This window comes from Charadrius vociferus, unplaced genomic scaffold (assembly GCF_000708025.1).
Source record: "Charadrius vociferus isolate BGI_N301 unplaced genomic scaffold, ASM70802v2 scaffold1168, whole genome shotgun sequence".
NCBI lineage: Eukaryota > Metazoa > Chordata > Aves > Charadriiformes > Charadriidae > Charadrius > Charadrius vociferus.
Genome location: NW_009661376.1, coordinates 166,966 through 187,166, shown reverse-complemented (window position 1 = coordinate 187,166; position 20,201 = coordinate 166,966). Strand labels below are relative to the sequence as shown.

General features: G+C 50.2%; 1 protein-coding gene across 1 annotated transcript; it reads right to left on the bottom strand.

Annotated features, from left to right (window-relative positions):
* Positions 1-4,445: 4,445 nt before the first annotated feature.
* On the bottom strand, positions 4,446-15,162 carry MIER2 (mesoderm induction early response 1, family member 2). The gene is made up of 12 exons (XM_009893966.1): positions 15,081-15,162; positions 14,379-14,530; positions 13,481-13,606; positions 12,682-12,805; positions 11,911-12,020; positions 11,165-11,234; positions 8,857-9,008; positions 8,011-8,092; positions 7,816-7,910; positions 6,889-7,016; positions 5,728-5,864; positions 4,446-4,921 (listed from the first exon to the last, which is right to left on the bottom strand). The coding sequence occupies exons 2-12, from the start codon at positions 14,520-14,522 to the stop codon at positions 4,446-4,448; spliced, it is 1,644 nt and encodes a 547-aa protein (XP_009892268.1). The 5' UTR covers positions 14,523-14,530; positions 15,081-15,162.
* Between the last annotated feature and the right edge of the window lie 5,039 nt (positions 15,163-20,201).

Below are 20,201 nucleotides of genomic sequence, written 5' to 3'. Positions count from 1 at the left end.
TGCCTCCCCCATGCTCGGCAGGAGCCCCCGGCCCGCCAAGCGCTGTGTGGGGCCGGCGACGAAGCCATGGCTGCCGGGGGCGTCGTGGGGAGATCTGGCGGCATTTGTGCCCTGTTAGGTTTCCTCCAACTTCCCTTGGCCTTTTTGTGGAGTCCCACGGGACACCGGTCCCGCCCCCCAGCCCCAGGTGAGTGCTGGGACCCCATCCCAGGGGGAGAATGCTGATGCTCCAGTCCAGGGGGAAGCTGGGACCCTTCTCACCCCTCTGTCAGAGCTTTGCCCACATCTCTGCTGCCGGCCCCTCGCACAGAGGCTCACGGGAGGCAGATGGCGGCCTCCCACCAGCCCAGGCTGGAGGAGTGGGGGCTACTGGGGTTAGCTGACCCCCCCCCCGGGCCACTGCAGCTGCAGAGGGAGCAGCCATGTGGCTTGGCTCAGCAAAACGGGGGGTGAAGTCTGGCACCCTCAGCACTGGGACCCCCGTGGGGGAGCAGGTCCCCGGTGTGGCAGTCCCCTCTGCCATCAAAGCACCGTGGCTGCAGCGGCCATGCACCCACCCCGGGCTGCGCGTGGGGACCATGGGGCGGGCAGAGCCCGTGCGGCCCTGCCGTGTCACTGCCCACCTTCCTACACCCTGGAACCAGAGAGGAAACTCCCCCCTCAAAGCCTGTGGGGACACAGGAGCTGTTGGTGGGGTGCTGGTCCTGCTGATCTTACACCCGCGGAAACATCACTTGGGTCACGTGGGGCCAAAAACACATTTCAGAGGATGCACCAAGATGAGGGACAGTGATCCCACTGGAGGGCTTTGAGCACACCCTCCTCTTCGAGGCGCCGGTGGAGCTGAGCCCCAGTCCTGCTCCAGACCCACTAGCCTCGTGTGCCGCGTTACAGCCGAGAGCTGCTCCTGCTCCCGTCCATGCTGCGTGGCCAACAGCCGGGACACTCTGCCCACTGCCGCTCGGCAGCCCGGTGTTCTGCCGAGTGGGCATTTGCCCTGCCCAGCCGAGCTGCCAGAAACGCAGAGCAGGGAGAGCTCCCAAACAGAGCGGGGGGCGGGTTGCCCCTTTCCTGCTGGTTTTCCAGGTGGGATTGTCCAGGCACGAGCGAGGGAGACAGAAGCCCCTGTCCTGCCCCAAGGCCCCTGGGACAGAGGGCGAGAGCTGGGGAACAGAATTTAAGGGGTTTCTGACAAAACAGAGGGGCTTTGTGACGAGGAACGAGCCTTCTTGCGGAAACGTACAACGCAGTTGCAGCAGGAACGTTTCTCTCGCCTCCAGGATGTTATTTCTGGCTGAAGCCAGTGAGACATGGATGGACCCCCACCTCCCACCATCGTGGGCTCTCCGAAGGCTGCCAGGGTTTCGGAGGGCTTGGGGCACCTGTAAGAGCAATGAATACCTCCCTCCCCTCCACACGCAGCCCTAGGAGGGTAAATGCAGCCAAGGAAGCCAGGTCTCCTCCCAGGTCGTGATGGCATCCCTGGTACAAGGCACGGGAAGGCGGGCAGGGCCAGGAACAGAGAAGGAAGGGACTTTGAGACCCAGCCCCAGACCCCCCAGGACAGGAGCTGCAGCCATCGGGACAGCTCATGCACGCTCTGGCCACAGGGAGCGCCTGCGCCACAGACCTGGTTCTGCCAGGGTGGGCTAGAGGCACAAACTCTTCACTGATCCTCAGATGAAGATGCTCCTCACCAAGCAGAAGCAGTTGTGCTCAGGAGTGGGTTGAGTTCAGCTTCTGCACCAGGACCTCGGGGCAATCATAGCACCCGAGATGGGAGGACAGGATCCTGCAGGGCTCCAGGGTCATTACCGAGCCCGGTACCCTCCCTGAGGACAGACCCGAGATCAGCGTTCAGCCACACACCCTGCCCTGGACCGTGAACATCTGCGGCCACCAACTTCTCGAGCGCTGTGCCGGGCATCCCGCCCCTGCCCACGGAGCAACGAGCACTTGCCCAGGGTGGGAGAGGATGAGACAGAAGAGGCAAGGACCACTTTCCTCACCGTCACGTGCACAGGACTGTGGCATCTCAGCCTCCAAAAACACGACAGGCTTCTGTCTCACTTTCAAATTAGGTTTTTAATTAAATAAATAATGTCAAGGGGTCTTCAAGGCAGTATCACTTCACAGTGTAGGGCTTGGGGAGGGGGAAAGGGGGGAACGAGTCCAGCATTAGGAGCGGCTCAAAGTGAATGTGCTTTGTAAGAAGGAAAAAGAAAACCCCAACAAAAAACCAAAACCAAACGTCCTCCCCAAGTGACTCCCCCTCCCTGTCCAGCCCTTTCCACCCGTTTCCCTTAAAGTTATGTGGAAAAAGCGCCGTACTCATGTTGAAAGACCCCATGCGAATCTGTAAACAACACTGAAGAACATAAATAAGAGACATTTCTGCCTCCCCCAGCCTCCCCTCTCCTTTCATTAGGGCTTGAAACAAACCAAAGAAAAAATGGTTTCAGGAAAACTAAGAATGTTCTTGGCTGATGGAGAGGAGATGCCAAGGCCTGGCCCTCCCTGGGAGGGCTGCCCGTGCTCTCACCCTGCCTCCTCGTCTCCTTTCAGCCAAGGAGCTTCCTCTCTCCCCCAGAAAAGGGGAATCACAGCCTGGGCAGTTCCACTATGGAGCGGGCACTCGTATTTGCTTTCCGTTTCCAGCAGCTGGGAGCAGCTGGAGGGGAGACCTCCGGTTACGCCTGCGTGACAAAGCGATGCCTGGTCAAGGCAGCTGTGTGTGTCTGGAGCTCAGCACCTCTCAGCACAGCTGGCTGGGGACCAAAGCAAAACCCCGCTAACGCACGCAAAACGGGTCTGGGGCTTGGAAGATGAGAGACAAGCTCTGATCCTGTCCTCCCGTGAAGCCGCCTGACGCTGTCTCTGTGCTCAGCCCTGTAGTGGGAGCATAACTTCACAGGGCCGGGTAAAAGGAGGATCCGGGCTAATGGTTTTAGTCATCTTCCAAATCCATTGGCAGCAGAACCAACTGCAGGATCACCGCCCGAAGGCCTCTACCAAAACAAGCAAAAAACCTCAACCCAGACCCCTTCCCAAATGCAGAAAATGGCTGGAGGAAGGAACATCTGCACCAGAGCCTTGCCCAGCAAGTCAGCAGACAGCATTCCCTGCATGGAAAACACATACATGTGGGTTTAGGCCAGTGGCAAACCCCAGACCTGGAACACACCCGGGAAGTGAAGCAGCTCCGGACTCCGGCACACCCACAAACATGCCACTGTAGCCCTCTGCACAGCAGCCGGCCACCTCACTGCCACGCGGGGCCACCACTGTCACCTCCTTGAAGCATTGCTAATGGCAGTAAAGACATACTCTCCTCTCAGAAAACAGAGAGCTTTTTTGTGATGCAGAACGGGGCAGGGGTGCCCAGGGACTGGTGCGCTGTCCTGCCTGGGACTCTGCGCTGGCCCCCGTGTCTGAGACTTGGTGCCCTGGGAGCTGAGCAACCTCCTCCTCCCACAGCCGACAATTGTTTGAACGAGCTGGGAAGCTACAGATGTTTGCATCTGCATTTTACCCTCCTGTACTGCAGCAGTCACCACGGATCGAGTCATTCACCGGCAGTAACAGAAGCAGCAGCACTGCACCACTAAGGCCCAACGTCGCTTTGTGGGTCTAGAAACCCCCTTTACTCCCAGTACCACTTCTGCATGGCCCAGCACCGCACGGGAAGGTGAGAAGGACTTAAGTGCGCACAGTGCTACCGCACCACGCGGTGTCCCTTACCAAGACCTGACGCTTCTGCCGAAGGGCCAGACCGGGCACCTGCAGCCGGGGGCTGAGCGGGCACGAAGTCACGCATGGCTGTCAGGTTTGCAAACAGCAGCGCGCGTGCCTGTCACAACCCACAGCTCCGCAGCACAGGATAACCGATGGGAGGGGAACAGGGAGAATGACTTCTATTGCAACACACTATCTGCGGGTAAAGGGCCAGGACTCCTCGTCTTCCTTTGGCATTGCCATGCCCATCGCTGCAGGCAAACTGCCCTGCAGCCCGGGTGGACTGTGCTCCCTGCAGATTCCCTAAGCTCTCAGACCTCCAGACTGTCTCCTCTGTCCCGGTGGTACATCCCTGTTCTCAAAGCATCTCTGCACTCAGACATCCCACTGGGGCCAAGGGACACGGCCCTTCTCCCGAGGGCAGGGACTCTCCCAACAGCCTGGCACTACCTGGGGTGACACATCGTCAACGAAACGGGGGGTGACGTACCTCCCCCCTCACTAAAGCCGGCCACCAGCTTTGTGTGATTGTGTCAGAACGGAGCAGAAAGGTGTTTAGTTTCACTGTAGCCTTGGATCAAGGAGGATGGAAAGACGGATTCTGACCAACAGCTCCAAACTGTCCTTGAGGAACAGTGGAAGTTCCAGGATTTCACTCAGTCAGGTCAAAGTCCTTGCTGGGTCTGTGACAGGTTTGTGACTGGAGACTCTCACTGTGACAAAGGCTCTGACCGAGCCACAGGTGCTGGGCAAGCCTGATGAGCAGTCAGAAAACTATTTACATCTCCGATGCCAATGAGGCCAAAATCTGTGACCGATAAGGACACTTGCGCGGGGGCCACCACTGCCTCTGGGTCTCTGTCCAAATCCACAGCGCCAGCAATTAAAGGCAAACCCTCATTAATGTCTGCAGGGAGAGTGAAGTCCATGGTTATCGTCTCACCAGAGCTCTGCAACGTCTCCTGCTTCTCTGCTAGTCCTGCTCCTGCTGGCGGCAAAGCATAGAGCCCCGATTCTGAGGGGCTGACAGTATGTCGCGTGCAGGAAGCCGAGATGGTGCCTGAGGACGTCTCCTCCGTGGGGTCGAAGGAACAATTCGTCTCCGAAGGAGTACTGCACTCATAGCCCTGCCCCGATTCACTCATGCTGCCCAGGCTGCAGGCTGTGCTCTCCACGCTCAGGGGCTCTGCACACCGCAAAGGAGGGACACGTGGGAGATGGACAGACAGGGAGGAAGAAAGGGTGGGGGACAGCAAGTGAAAGAAAGCCAGGGTGAGCCCGTAACATACAAAAAAACAGTTCAATCCCACCTAATCACAACAGTATTTGTTTGATGGCACAAATGTTTCTTTATTGTAGCAACCAAGATCCCTGCCAGCGTGTACCAAAGAAAGGCAAGATGCAGACAGCAGATGGGAGGCCATCAGTGTTTCTATGGAAATTAAGGGAAATCTTGCAGAGACGCTCCAAGATAAGCCAAATTTGAAGTCGTATCCCCTCATGCCAACAGCCCCCGGGATGTGCCTACACAAAGCCCTTGTCTGCGGTAGGACGGTGAGGGAATGAACCCCCTTCAGGCTCCCTGTGAGGCTTCTCACAGCCAGCTCGCTCTGAAAGCGGTTTGCAGGTACAGCCTGACTTCTGGTGCCTTAAATCAGCTCATGTCTAGTGCGTCTGTGTGTTAGTGCATCGGAAGCACCTAAGTTAGGTGCCTGAAGTTAGTGCAAATCTTTTAGGTTTGAGAATGACTTAGGCCACTCCTCCAAGCCCAAAGCAGGAACAACTCTTTGTAAGTCACTACTTGTCAATGTAGAGGCAGACAAGTCTCCTTTGCTCACACCAAAATCTGCCCAGGGCAAAGTAAGCATGCAGGCAAGGCGCGGGGAGAAGAACAGCTGGATAATGGCAACAGGAGAAAGGCAAAGGAGGGTCTGTGCTGCAGGGCGAGGGAGACAAGTCATCCCCATGGCAGAGAGAAGAAAAGGAAGTTACCTGTGCTCTCTATTGCCAGCTGATCTTGACCAAAGTGAGAATCCAGGCAGCTGGTTGCGGAGGGAATTGGGGGGGAGCTCCGAGAACGACTGGTGTTTTCTACTTCACCCCCGTCCAAGTCATTGTCAGTGTAATCCCTGTGGGGAAAGACAGATAGCACTGCCACCACCTGTTAAGCAGAGAGATGCAGGCAGGGAAAACAGTGACGGATTAAAACCCATTAACAAATAAAGCAACAGGACTGTAGAGACCTCGCTAGAATGAATGTCCATCCCTTCTTGGTCTGCAGAGCCCAGTTTAGACTCTGCACTGAGGCAACTGCAGTTAACTCAGGGTGGCTAAGATCAGCCCATGATGAACTGGAACGGGCTCTGTATCTTTCCAAAACAAAGAGCTCTGTCCCCAGCTCTCCCTCAGCCTCAGCCCCTTCCATAACGAAATGAATGGTCAAATGCTCTCCCCAGGGAACAGCCAGCTTCACACAGTGACTGAAGTGGGTTGTGACAACGTTAGCGTGCCAGCAAAGAGCAAGCGATGAGGAAACATTTTCCCACCCTGGGGGATTTGAGATTTCAGGTATTTTCCTGTCTTGCATCACAATAATAATAATAAAAAAATATCTAATAATTCATCTAATGTTTTTAATAGATTCAACTTAAATATTTCATTTTGACCTTTTAAAATATTTTAGTTGCAACCTTTTTGAGAAGTATTTTCTGTAATTAGCACACATTTCAAAGTGAAGAATTTGCCTCAAAGGGTGGCAGCAGGGAAAGAAATTGATTCAGGTTCCAAACTACCAGACATAGTGTAGTTTTTAACTTAAAATGCTCCCTTCCCAAAACCTCACTGAACTGACTTATTTCCTGAGATCAGCTCTGAATCCCTGACCCTAGCCTTATTTTTTTGTGGATGCATTTGTCTGAAACAAAACAGTATTTTCTGACACAAGAAAGTCCACATCCAAGCAAATAAGTGCTTTATCTTCCCTCCCCACACTAACAGTGCTTATGTTCTGAGAATATCCCCTGCAACCCTCCATGCTCCCACCCAAGAAACCTAGAGCAGAAAGTGCAGTCTTTTAAGTGCAGGTGCTTTGCAGCAGGAACCTTCCCTGGGAGGTTAATATTACTAATTTTAGTGTGAGAATATTCCACGCACGTGGCTCCAGGGTGGAGGACGTACTTCTTCCTTCCTAAACGAGTCTGCTGAGTGAAGTAGTCATAGCGCTCTGATTTTTTCCACATGTAGTAATACTCCACACACTCGCCCACTGACCGGGTGCGGACCTGAGAAGAAATATCATAGTCAGAAAGACATGCATCAAGATGTATCTTACGGAGCAACTATTCTCCCATTTAATCAGCAAAGAAAATGAAGTGCATTACAGTAATTTATATTGCTATGGACACATCTATGCTGCAGAACAGAAGCACATACTGAGATTTCCAAGGTGGTTATTGGCCAGAGAAACAACTCCCCACAGTGCACAATTGTTCTTGCAGACCCCAGTGTGGGTTCACACATGGAACATTCGTGCAGGACTTTCCTGCGCTTCCAGTAGCACACTTAACATCAAGAGAGCAAACCTGCATCCATTTTCACTGGCCAGCGTCAACATGCCCACAATTAATCAGCGGTAGAACTGGACTCTCTGGTTCTGCCAACTCCCAGCACAGCAGCATATGTCCTGGGGCCCAGCTCTCCCTACAACAGCATCTTTCATTCTAGAGGACCCCAGGGGACTTTACAAAACATCCACATGCTCAACTCACTCATTCACAGAAGTACTGCAAGGGCTGAGAGTTTGGAAAGAACTTTTGAGACTCCAGAAAGGGCTAATCAGTAATTAACTGACATCACTCATGCAGGTCAGTGTTGTTTGTGACTTCTCCCACCTGGAAAATAAGGCAGAGCAGGGCAGTGAACAGCCCATCACCTGCTAGCATGAGTCAACACAAAGCCTGGGATCGGAACTCGGCAGTCCTGAACTTCCTGCATTAGCCGAGGCTCACAACGGACCTCTGGTGCAAATGCACATGCCTCCTTCCCATCGTCTTTGTGGGATGCAGGGGTGAGTGTCCTTACCTTGTTTGCTTGGATAAGGTGGAAGTTTTTCCCATGGACCCTGAAGCCATGTTCAAAATTTCTACATTCTTCCTCACTCCAGGCACAAAGCTCATCTATAGCAGAAAGAAAGAGGAATTGGAGATGTACAGAATCTAGAAAGAGTTACATGTGCCTTGATGTTTGGGTAAAAACCCAAATATGGGGGGTCCTCACCTCTGATAACCTTCACGTTGAACCGTAATCTCCGCAGTGCCTCTTCTGCATTGAAGTTGCATTTAACCAGTTCATACAAAGCCTAAGAAACAGAAGAAAATTACTGACAGCACGTACCTGAGCAATGCACCACAAACCAATTTGCTCATGACTCACGTTTGTCTCATAAAACTTAATTTTCCCCAGGAGCCACTTTGCCATTAACCCCAGCTTGACCGTCAGCATAGATTACTCCACTTTTCAAGGCACTGGATAACAAACCACAGGACTGAAAAGGTGCAGTTCTACCAGCAGCTCTACAGGTTACAGATGTGCCTCTGTGTTCCTGAAAACTTACTGTGAGAATCTAACCCAGCTAGCTTAGAGGAAACACAACTGCTCTGAAACTTCTTAGCCAAACGTTTGATCTTCTGCTGGCTTCCAAGAAAAATTAGACAATGCTATAGAGGACAGACCCAAAAGGATGTTCCTGCTGCAAGCTCTGGCTCAGACAGTTTGGGATACTGGGAAAATACAGTCAAAACCAGTACCCGTTCTCTACTTGCCCAGTCTCTTACATGCTTTCCACAAACATCCGTTACTGCGTTGGAAGAGAAGTACTAAGCTAGACAGGTCTGTGGTCTGATCCACTACGGCCTTTTCCAGTCTTCCAACAGGAGGGTGAACACCCTCCTGAGACTGCAGCCGAGCAGCACACCCTCACTTATCCAGGAAGCGAGAATCACAGGAGTTAGGTCTCATTCCCTTTTGAGCGGGTCTCTCAGTCAGAATCTCTGTAGGAATCGTTGCAATACTACGCCAGCACCATTAGAGTATCTGTGGGCTGCAAGAAGCCCCCGCATTTACCTGTTCATTGTCCTTCACCATCTCTCCTTCTGGCAAGCTGCTGCTAGACAGCTCCTCCCAGTGCCGCTTCACTGCGCGGTACAGGAACTCTTCAACCTCTCTCTCAGGGAGTATGTTTGGGTCCCAAAGCAGCTGATCTTCATTCTCATAGGCTAACAGAAAAAGCACTGAAATAAGCTAATCAAAGAATTCTGCTGCTTTTGAGAAATTGTCTGCATGGGAGAGACAGAAGGAGGGAGGAAATCTTTGCTTGGTAATCCAACCTCGCGCTACAGAAGAAACCATCTCTGTGAAGGTACTGCATTTTACCTCCCGATTTTGGAGGCAGAAAAGCTTAATACTCTTTATACCTCTTTTAGAGCCCTAAGCACAGGCTCGGCTTGCTTCCACTTCTTCAGAAGGGGTGGCTGACAGGGTTTTTGTTACCATGTTTCTCAAAGATTTTTGCTTCAATTCATTAAACTTGGCAACTAAACCCCCCTAGGTTCTAAGGTGTCTTTTCCAGAACACAGTAAACAAAAGGAGTGGGAGGCGAAGGCAGCTTTGCGCTACAACCCTGGCCTAGTCTCAGGACCCTCTCCCTGTCCCAGACGCTAACCTAAGTCGCTGCAAGGCTGTCCCTCCCCTGTGATAGCTTGTAATGCTCCTCCATGCGCTGCTCCACCCACACGGAAGAGCAGGAGCACACTGCATCACTAAGTGATTCTTGCCCCTTTTGGCTTTCAAAGCTCTTAGCCCATGAGAACACGGCACACAACAATGCAGAGAGATGTTTAAGTAAAATAGCAGCACAGAGGAAAGCAAGAAGAAAGACTCTGCAATTAAAAAAAACCCAAACCTGGAAATACTGAGATTTTTCTATTCATATTACTATTATTTCATTTCATTAGCACCCTCTGTACTTAACTCATTTCTACAGACAAAGGAACTGATTCTTCAGCCCTGTAGAATCAGTAAAATCAGGTCAGAGGCACTACATACAGGGCATAAAAGACACCCATCGGAATTTACTATCAGTTTCCTTTCATTTCACACTGATGCAAACATACAGGTTATGGAAAACACTCACTAAATCTGTGGTCTTCAATACAGAAGGCTGAGAGCACCGATCGAGGGAGGAGACTGCCCCTCTGCTGCGCTCTGCTCTGGGGAGACCCCCCTGCAGTGCTGCCTCCAGCTCGGGGGGTCCCACCAGCAGAAGGACACGGAGCTGTTGGAGCGGGGCCAGAGGAGGCCCCGGAGATGCTGGGAGGGCTGGAGCCCCTCTGCTGGGAGGACAGGCTGGGAGAGTTGGGGGGGTTCAGCCTGGAGAGGAGAAGGCTCTGGGGAGACCTCATTGTCGCCTTTCAGTACTTAAGGGGGGCCTACAGGAAAGATGGGGACAGACTTTTTAGCAGGGCCTGTCACGATAGGACAAGGGGTGATGGATTTAAACCACAAGAGGGGAGATAGACTAGATATAAGGAAGAATTTTTTTTTACAGAGGGTGGTGAGCCCCTGGCCCAGGTTGCCCAGAGAAGCTGTGGCTGCCCCATCCCTGGAAACATTCCAGGTCAGGTTGGACGGGGCACTGAGCAACCTGATCCAGTTGAAGATGTCCCTGCTCATGACAGGGGGGTTGGACTAGATGGCCTTTAAAGGTCCCTTCCCACCCAAACTATTCTATGCTTCTACAAAGTAACAGTGAAAAGCTCCGAGAACTATACTGAGTAAATCTAAAAGAGTACCTTCAAAACTCATACATTTTATCTCCTTTAACTAATTTGCTCAGAGACTGCTAGGATAAAAGAACTAGGGAGGAAGCAAGTAACTTCTAAAGACTTGGCTTTCTGTTAGCTAGCTTCTTCAGAAACTGAACAAGCTGGTGCTAGTATTGTGCTAGTATTGCACTAGTTATTAGACACAATCTGCAAATCAAGGCACCTCCATATACTCTACAGACACCCTACTAAATTGGAAACTGATCAGCTCCAAGAAGTACTGAATGAAAATAATCCTGGCTACTTAGGGAAAACAGAGAAAAATAAATTAGAGTATCTCCAGAAGGGTATTCCTTCTCTTTGACTACAGCTGAGACCCCCTCCTCCAAACCTGCCACACCAACCCAGTTTTTGCTGAGCTGTTTATGTAGCTGTACTACTAGCCCTATGCAAACAGGCCAGTTTATAGCTAGCTCAGGCGTAGCTCTCAATTCTGGTGTCAACACTGAGAGGTGCCAAGCCCAGAGACATAGAGCAGAACTGGTGAACCAGATACCCAGGCTAGTAGCCCTACATTCAAACAAGATACATAAAGCAGGTTGCCTTACCTTTTTCACCATGCCTGCTTAGGTGGAGGATGGGAACAGTGGCTTGGTACTGAGGTCCAACCATGATCTCCTGAAATATCACCACAGAGAAGTGGGTAAATTGAAATGGAAAACGCTCCACGTAGGCACTAAGGTGTAATTCATGATTTAGGGACTACGACACCACGAGGCTGATTTATGTATCGGTAGTCCCCACTGTCACTATTACTTCTAGGGAACCCTGACTATTTTATAGGGTAACTAAAAAGAGTTACTACCAGCCAGATGATACTTTGGGGACCTTAGGCATTTACATGGTTTTAATGTTAAAGATATACGGCAAACAGCTAAGGCCAGAGATAAAAAAAAAAAAAGCAGCAGCTCTCCTGCAACCTTCACAACAGGATGAATTTGGAAGTCTGCTCCTCTCTTTTGTGTGATGGTTTCTTCTCAGTAAATCCTGCTGGGAATATTGCACAGCATTTCACCTTTATAGGGCTACAGGCTGCAGTTTTAGTTTACCAAGGCACAACAGCATTCTCCATATCTGAAGCAGAAGATAATTTCAGATACAGATTTCAAGATCCTATTAAAAAACCCTCTTGTAACCCATTTCTACCACTTTACCACAAAACACAAGGTGCTGAGCAAAAGAAAATAAAAGAAAGAAAATTTCTTGGGGAAATATCACAGCTCTTTGGTGTCATGCTTTCCTCAGACTCAGGCACATCGTATTAGCTCCTCTTCCCAATGCGCTGATCGTTTACCTTCTTACACTCGTTGGATGGGATGGAATCCTCCTCTGAATCCTCAGCCATGGAGGAAGCACATGGAGATGAGCAGGGTTCTTTGTCTTCATCAGCAAGGAAGTTGTTTGCTTTGTAGGAAAGGAAAATATCTGTAGTTATGATTTTTTTTTTTCCTACTGCTCTATGTTCCCTCTCCTTCATTTTCTGTCCTAAAGTTACTTTCAGCATGGTCCTCAGTGACAGCTTACCCATATTTTATTTTTCTCCTTTCAAACAAAAGAATTTGTACACTTGCCACATGAGTGGTCCCAACCAACCTGGGGAGCTCGCACTCCTTTGTTTTGCAGGCAAGCAGAAGGAATAAGATCACTTCATGCTGCATCTCTCACGCACTTTGGCTCCACATGTATTCCAGTATTTAGGAACTGCCACAATATCTCACACCACCAGTACTACTCAATTTATTCACTTCTAGAGATGTCAGATCAGGTACTGATCTTTCAGACTGCACTTACAGCAGGTAGGAAAGCAATTCTCACTTTCTAATGTTATAAGTTACATCTAAAGACAATTCTTTTCTCATCCCACTGCTCACCTATGCTCTATCATGTCCTAACCAATGGTTGGTAACACCATTGCTAACACCACTGGCAACCATCGACAATTTGCAGCCCCCAGAATGCAAGTGGAAAAACTGATGTCAGGAAACTAACTGACAAAATAAAGAAAAACATTCTTGCCCTACCCTGCAGGGTAAAAAATGATTACTTAGAAATTAGCGACACATACAGCCAGACTGGTTTGGGAATAGGTCTGATGCATCATGGGATGTGACGGATGGAGTCAGATCATCAGCTGAAGACTGTGTCTCCTCCTCTTCTTCCCCTGAAAGCAAATCCTTCGCTATTTGTTCCTTTTAACAACAACAAGAAAGTGAAAAATATTTTTAAATTAAAAAAAAAAAGTATGTGAGGGGGGGTGAGGCCTACAGTAAAGCATTTCTGGCCAAAGGTGGCCACATCCACAGATCTCCTCACCCTCCCATAGCTCCAAAGACAGATTCCCTCTCACACTCCCCACCACCCCTAGAATGTTTTCCCTAGACACACTTCCACAAGTGTCAAGAGTGGCTCCTATGAAAGCCACAGAGAAGACAAACAAGTGGCCCTTTCTGTAGGGCTCCACTCAGCAAATATCTCAAAGATCCTGGAAGGAAGCAAAAAAAGCTTTCTAAAGACTTTAGCTAGAAGTGGAGGGGCCATAGCTTTACCTGGGAAGACACAAACCTTCCCTGACTCTCCACAGATCCACATCTATGTGCAAAGACTCGTCGTCCAAGTTCCATACAGAGTTTTTACAGTGTTCTTTTTAAAACAGTTATCCTTTCTCTGGTCTCCTTTAAGCTCTTTGCATTCACATTTCTGCACCTGGTGTTCCTCATTGGGACACCAGAACTAGGCAGACCCCCTCCCCCAGCATTAATCAAACCCCACCTGAAAAGAGCCACTAGACATCTCAAGCTCCAAGACAGTGCAGTAACCTACAGCACCGGCCAACAGCATACACCCAAGCAGACAGATGCTCTTACCTTATCCAGAGTCATATCTGGGAGGGTTGGAGTAATATCATTGCTCTCGCTGTCCTGCTCCGAGATGGGATCAGACGCCTCATAGCCATAAAGTGCAAGCAGCTCCTCAAATGGCATTTCACTGCTCTGAGCGAGAGGAGGACAAAGCTTCATCAGGAATGGAACAATCACCGAGTACAACACCAGCTGTAGTGAACACAGAGATACGCAGAGGCAGTCAAGGCAGCTCTGCTCTTCTGGGGGCTCTGAACCGCCTCAGGTAATGCTGCGTAGTGAAGAAGGCACAGTCTATCAGGACCCCCTTAACCTGTTCTTCTCAAAGGTAGGAAGAATCCAGGAACTTTCACCCCAAAGCAATACAGTCAAGGGCATTTTTTAAATATACTTATTTTTTATACTAGATTTCATGCTGGTGAACAGATGCCAGAAGGCAGAACTGTATTTACACTGAGGAGGGGAAAGAGCAAAGAGCCTATATTAGTCTTGTGCCTGACCTGAAGAAACAGCCTCTGTCACCACGAACACACTCTGTGTTTCACCAAGGCCTCTGTGGGACCACCCACAAGAGAACCACATCATCTCATCTTTGCGGTTCCTCCACCAGTAAGACATACATACGCCCAACACCTGATGGCTCTTCAGCAAGGCGAGCAAAGACCACCTCATCAGAGTGACTACTTGGCAGAGGAAGACTCCAAAATTTACTGCTGTTACATACTGTCAGCCAATTCCTTCCTATCCAAATTCAAACATAAGAGTTGTTGATGGGTGGACACAGCGCATGGCCAGCTGAGTGAGCAAGTCAGAGTTTCTCACAAAGATCTTCGGTATCAGTACTGTCAAAGGAAACAAGAAAATCCAGCACTTAATTTCCCTTCCCCTCCCTTGCTGCCTTTACCTGAGAGGCACTGATGCTCTTCTCCAGCTCTTCTAAAGATTTCTGCTTCTCCTGGGTATCATCATCTTCTTCTCTTTCTTCCCGTACACCATAGTTCTGTGAAAGTATCTCTGCCAGGTTCAGTCGATGATCAGCTGAGCCCATTGACACAACTGCAGGGATTAGAAGAAGTCGGCATACTAGCACCACCCTGGACCAAATCTTCAGATGAAAGCAAGCTTGGGACGACCCCCTCTTGCGTGTGCAGCCATGATAAGCCAAAGGGAGAGGTTAGGTAGAGAGAAGCGAGGGGGGCTGCAGAACACAACTGAAAGAAGCCACTCTGTGAGTGCTAAATTGCAAAGCCAGGTTCTCTGCACATTCCAGTCCCACAACTGAAAGCTGAATCTGAAGGTTTACTGAGTATTTGTGCATCTCTCCTGACTGGATTCGCTAATGTCATAACATGTGAATGCACACTGCAGCCTTTCCTTCGCCCGAGGCATTTTTAGGATAATTACCTCTATTGCAAGAACGGGCAAATGGACACTTGCAGGAGCTTTGGCATCTTTAAGACGTTCCTCCTCTGTCAAATGGCATGGGAATCAACCAACAGGTTCAGAAGATGTTGGAAGGAGAAGGGAACAGACAGGCTGATCACAGGAGCCTTGTTTCCTCTGGAAACCAGACCAACAAACAGAAGCATACTTAAACTGCGGCTACCTGCTGCACTCTGAAGGCCAGGCTCTCCAGGACATAGACTGTGGGCTGGGTATGGCACCACCCTCGGACTCTGCCTGCCAACCGAGGCCTTCAAGAAAAGAGAAAAATATGGCTGAGACATCTCATCTTAAAAACGTAACACGCCTCCAGCCACTTAACCCCACCAGCAAATGCAATTAACTTAATTTCAAAGCAAAAGTTCACAAAACCCACACAGGGTAGCATTAGAAACTGTGCTGTGCAAAGAGAGCTCTAGTCAAGAGTGTTTAGCAGCTCTTCCAGGCCTCCTCTCCTCCGGATTCATCACCGTCCCCTCAGTCTCTAACTGCACACGGCCATGTTTCCATTTTATCTTTTTTATCTTCAGCATTCCACTAATTATTTATCCTCTCACCAGTTTAAGACCTCAGATCCTTATGGCTTACAGTAAGCCATTACTCTAAATACACACACCGTGCTTGTTTGAACACAGCATTTTTATGACCTGACCCACTCTGGAGACGCAATCGGAAGCGGCCAGGCACAATATGCTGGCTTCTCCCTAACGCCTCACCACATCCAGAAGGCTCAGAGGGGCGAGCAAAGAAACTTGGAGCTGAGCAGGCAGCGAAGGAGTCTGGTAGGACTGCAAGTGGCACAGGCGAGGCGGGAAAGGGTGAGACAGGTAGACACTGAGAACAGGCACCTGCTTTCTGGCATTCAGTGCTCGGTCAGGAGTTCAGGCAGCAGTATGGGCTGAGGCCTGGAAAACAACCCAGAACATCTGCTGCTCCTTGGGCTGCTTACATGGAAATGCTGTTCATCAAGTTCAGCCTAGGTAGGGAGCAAGCAGGTAATTAACCAATGCCTTTGGGTGACTGAGAGCATCCGACTGCGGAAGAAAATCACAGTCTCAGTCCCCAGTCACCAATGACATCTTTTTATGATCCTCAGCCATTAATAATCTCAGCCATGCACTGTCACTCCTCACTTACTCAGTGCGAGCCAGGACATCTACAATGCTTCAGTACGAGGTTCTCAAGACTTATTTCAGGAAACATAGTACAGCTTCACATCCAAATTCATCCTCTAACAACAAAGCAAAGTATGTACCAAAAAAGCCACCCCAGACTTTGGGTTCCGAGTTAGTGCCTTCAGGTTAACACATATATTGCAAATTCTGTAACGACTAGAGAGACGGCCATTTTCCAGGTGTAACTACCACTAAGATAATGGTTGGCCTGGAAGGCAGCAGAAGATATTGCCATACGAGAGAAGGACTGAGAGGGAAGAAGGGAAAGGATCTGTGAAGCACCTGTGGAATTCTTGCTCCTTCCTCTACCAGAACTGGTGAAAAGAGGATGCCTCTAGTCAACTGGAGCGCACACTGTGCGCTGCAATTCACCATCCCCGAGCACCTGATTATTAGCAGCAAGATAACCCCACTGGGGACCACTTTGTCTGGCTGCAGGCAGAGCCCAGTGACCATGTGCACTACAAGAAAAGGGAGGAGTTTATGGGATAATGAAAGGAGAAGGGGACAGAAAGGATTCAGACAGCCTCTGTTTTGAGGATGGTCATACCGGGAAACAGCTTCGTGACTCGCGAAAGTGTCAATGCCCCTTTGTTGCGCCTTGCTGCAATGTGACCAAGTACAAAACCCTCTGGGATAAATCCTTCCAAGCAAACAACCCCGGTTTCACAAAAAGGATACGGGTGAGGTCTACACTTACTCCCTCTAGTCTTGAGCGATCCGCAGAACTCTCCTTCCTGAGAAAATAATCTGTATATCGATTGCGCCTCCTTCGCATGGGGATCAATAAGGAACTGCATGCAAAGGATTGTGAAAACAAAGACTGAAACTGTTAGCAGTGCATGGGCTGGCTTGAAAGGATGTCAAGAATACTTCAGGAATGATGAGATCCTGTATTAATGATCAGGTGCCGAAATGAAGAGTAATAGTCAGTACGACAAGATGACAAGTCACTAACTAATCGTGAGCTTATTTCCCCGAAGCAATAATGTCGCATTAGAGCAAGTGGGAACTGCTGTGAGCTGGAGTCGCCATAAAATAACTAGCACTGCTGTGTTTGGGCTGAGAAAAAAAGAAACAAGTGACAAAGCAAATGGCCCATTCCACACCCAAATTTAAACATGTGTGAAACTGAATGATCCCTCAGACTATTTACAAATCCAGAAGACCATGCAAACAAGAGTCAAAGTCAAACAGGAGGGGAGAAAGGCAGGTCTGGCTTAAATATGTAAATGACGACAGAGAGAATATTCCTGATTACACTGATTGCCAATGCCACGTGATGCAGAGTTATTTCATTTGAAGGTAAGGTAGATGTAGTCTGACACTTCAAATCCAAATGTCACACATTTTCAGAGAATGCAACAGCATTACATCCATCAGAAAGACATCAGCAACACCAAGGCACTACCAGATATCTCCAGATCAAGAATGGTTCTTGGCCAAGGTGCAGATGCTCCTACTGCCAGTGACAATTTTGGTCACCATGAAAGGTCACAGTGGTGAACTCCATTTATTTTGGCTGTGCAGCACGATGCTGGAAAATGGCTCCTACGTCCATAGGCCATTTAATGGCAGGGAAAAACAAAGGGAGGGTAAATTCCTTTCATCTTGCTTTAAGTTTCCCAGCAGCTGCTTTCCTTCCACTAGTCTCTGCTTCTCAGGCACAAGAATAACTTTCCTCTCAAAAGTTACACAGAGGTTGACTAATTACTCACTCCCATGTTTGTATTTCTGGATGACTCCAGCATTCCCTCCTTAATTCTGGACTCAAGTTTTTGAGCACACAGAACAAAGCAACAGCCATGTTTTAAAAAACGCAGGCAGAGAAGAGCTGGAGCGTTTTGCACTGAAAAAGCTGTTTTCCAGTGCAAGGCAAACTGTCCAGAGAAACTACCCAAGAAAACCCTTCAGGCTGAAATCGCTCTTGAAAGAAAGTGAGGAAAAAGAGGGAAGATTTCCCTTTCCATTGTTACTACTTCAATAACTAACGTGGTTTCCTGAGCTAGTTTAACATGTATTTCAGACTCAGTGAGAGAAGCCTTCCTTGTTCCTTTGCCTTGTTCGTACTACTTGACATGGGTCCATTTTCTACAAACTCCAGCTGTAGTCAGAGGGAAGTGGTATGGATGGAAATGGATTCATCCTGGAAGCTATGGACCTGAAAGAGCAAAAAATGAACAGAGGACAAGACACACAGGTAATCTCCTGCATGGCTCAGGAAAATCAGGACTCAAATCACACGCCATTGCAATGTCACAGCAGAGATACTGCACAGTTCGTAGAATGGTTAGAGTTGGAAGGGGCATTAAAGATCATCTAGTTCCAACCCCCTGCCATGGGCAGGGACGCCTCCCACCAGCCCAGGTTGCTCCAAGCCCCGTCCAACCTGGCCTTGAACACCTCCAGGGATGGGGCTTCCACAACTTCTCTGGGCAACCTGGGCCAGTGTCTCACCACCCTCACAAGAAAGAATTTCTTCCTAATATCTCATGTAAATCTCCCCTCTTTCAGTGTAAAACTGTTCCTCCGCGTCCCATCGCTCCCCTCCCTGATCAAGAGCCCCTCCCCAGCTCTCCTGGAGCCCCTTTAGGGACTGGAAGGGGCTATAAGGTCTCCCCGGAGCCTTCTCCAGACTGAAGGCCCCCAACTCTCTCAGCCTGTCCTCACAGCAGAGGGGCTCCAGGTCTTGGATCATCTTCCTGGCCCTCCTCCGGACCTGCTCCGACAGGTCCATGTCTCTCATGTGCCGTTGGGACCCCCCGAGCTGGAGGCAGCACTGCAGGGGGGTCTCACCAGAGTGGAGTAGTGGGGCAGAATCACCTCCCTCAACCTGCTGGCCATGCCTCTTTTGCAGGACGCTTTCTGGGCTGCCAGCGCACATTGCCGGCTCATGTTGAGCTTCTCATCAACCAATACCCCCAAGTCCTTCTCCCCAGGGCTGTTCTCAAACCATTCTCTGCCCTGTCTGGATTTGTGCTTGGGATTGTCCAGACCAACGTGCAGGACCTTGCACTTGGCCTTGCTGAACTTCATGAGGTTTGCACAGGTCCACCTCTCAAGACTGTCCAGGTCCCTCTGGATGGCAAACATCTTCTGCAAGACAGCGACTACTTCTGGATCTCCCCATGACAGAGACTTGTGTGCACAACAGCCACATGGTGCAGTGTGTCAGGGTGGCACTTCAGCATGTCACATCAGGCCAACAATGTGCTGAAGTAATGCTTCGGCACAGAGGAATGCAGCACCCTTCGTGCTCTGCCAAAGGCAGCAGCCAAGACCAAACCATTCTGGATGGGACGTCAGGCAGGCCAGATGGCACCTTCCTCATGCAAAATACTGAAACACCCTGAAAGCGAAGCCCTGCCGTCGAACAGAAGTTGTCTCAGCTAGTGGTGTTCTGAGACCCTGTGACGCAGCAGCCAGTTACCTCGATGTCTTCCCAGTGTCTTTTTCACACGTCGTGGTCACCACAAGGATCTCGTAATGGAAATGAAGTGCAGATGTTCCACAACAACCATTATGATAGGACAGGGATATTTCAAGGACGTGGACATGTCAAGACCCAGAAGGGAATGGCATCACCAACCATAAGTGTGGTGGAGCGATAGCACTAACATTTCGGCTCAACGCACCAAGACAAACACAGCATCACAATGGGAGAGGCAGCAGGGGCATCCCCACCCAGCACCACAGCACAAGCTCCCCTCGCCCTCCTGCTCCTTTGGCAGAGCAGTTCTCCTGGTCCCAGCCACCCAGCCGAACTGTTCCCACCACCTTCCCCAGACCTCTGCCATTCCCACTCTCCAGACCTCCATGTTCTCCCACTGCTCAGGTCCTGTCGCCCACCTCCAGTTTTTCTGAGTTCCTTTCCAGCTGCTCCGCACCCCTCTGACCCCAGCTCCGCAGCGACCCTGACACTGTCGGACCCTGCTCTGCCAAAGCCTCGGGGGTTCCCACTTCACCTTCTACCACAGCACCTTTCCGTTAGCCTTCCGGACCCTGTCTGCCCCGCGGTAGAACCATCCCTCGCCAGGCCAGGGGCCCAGGCACCGCAGCCGCGCTCCAGCCCGGGCAGTGCGGCCCGCCGCCCCCCGCCCGCTCTGGCG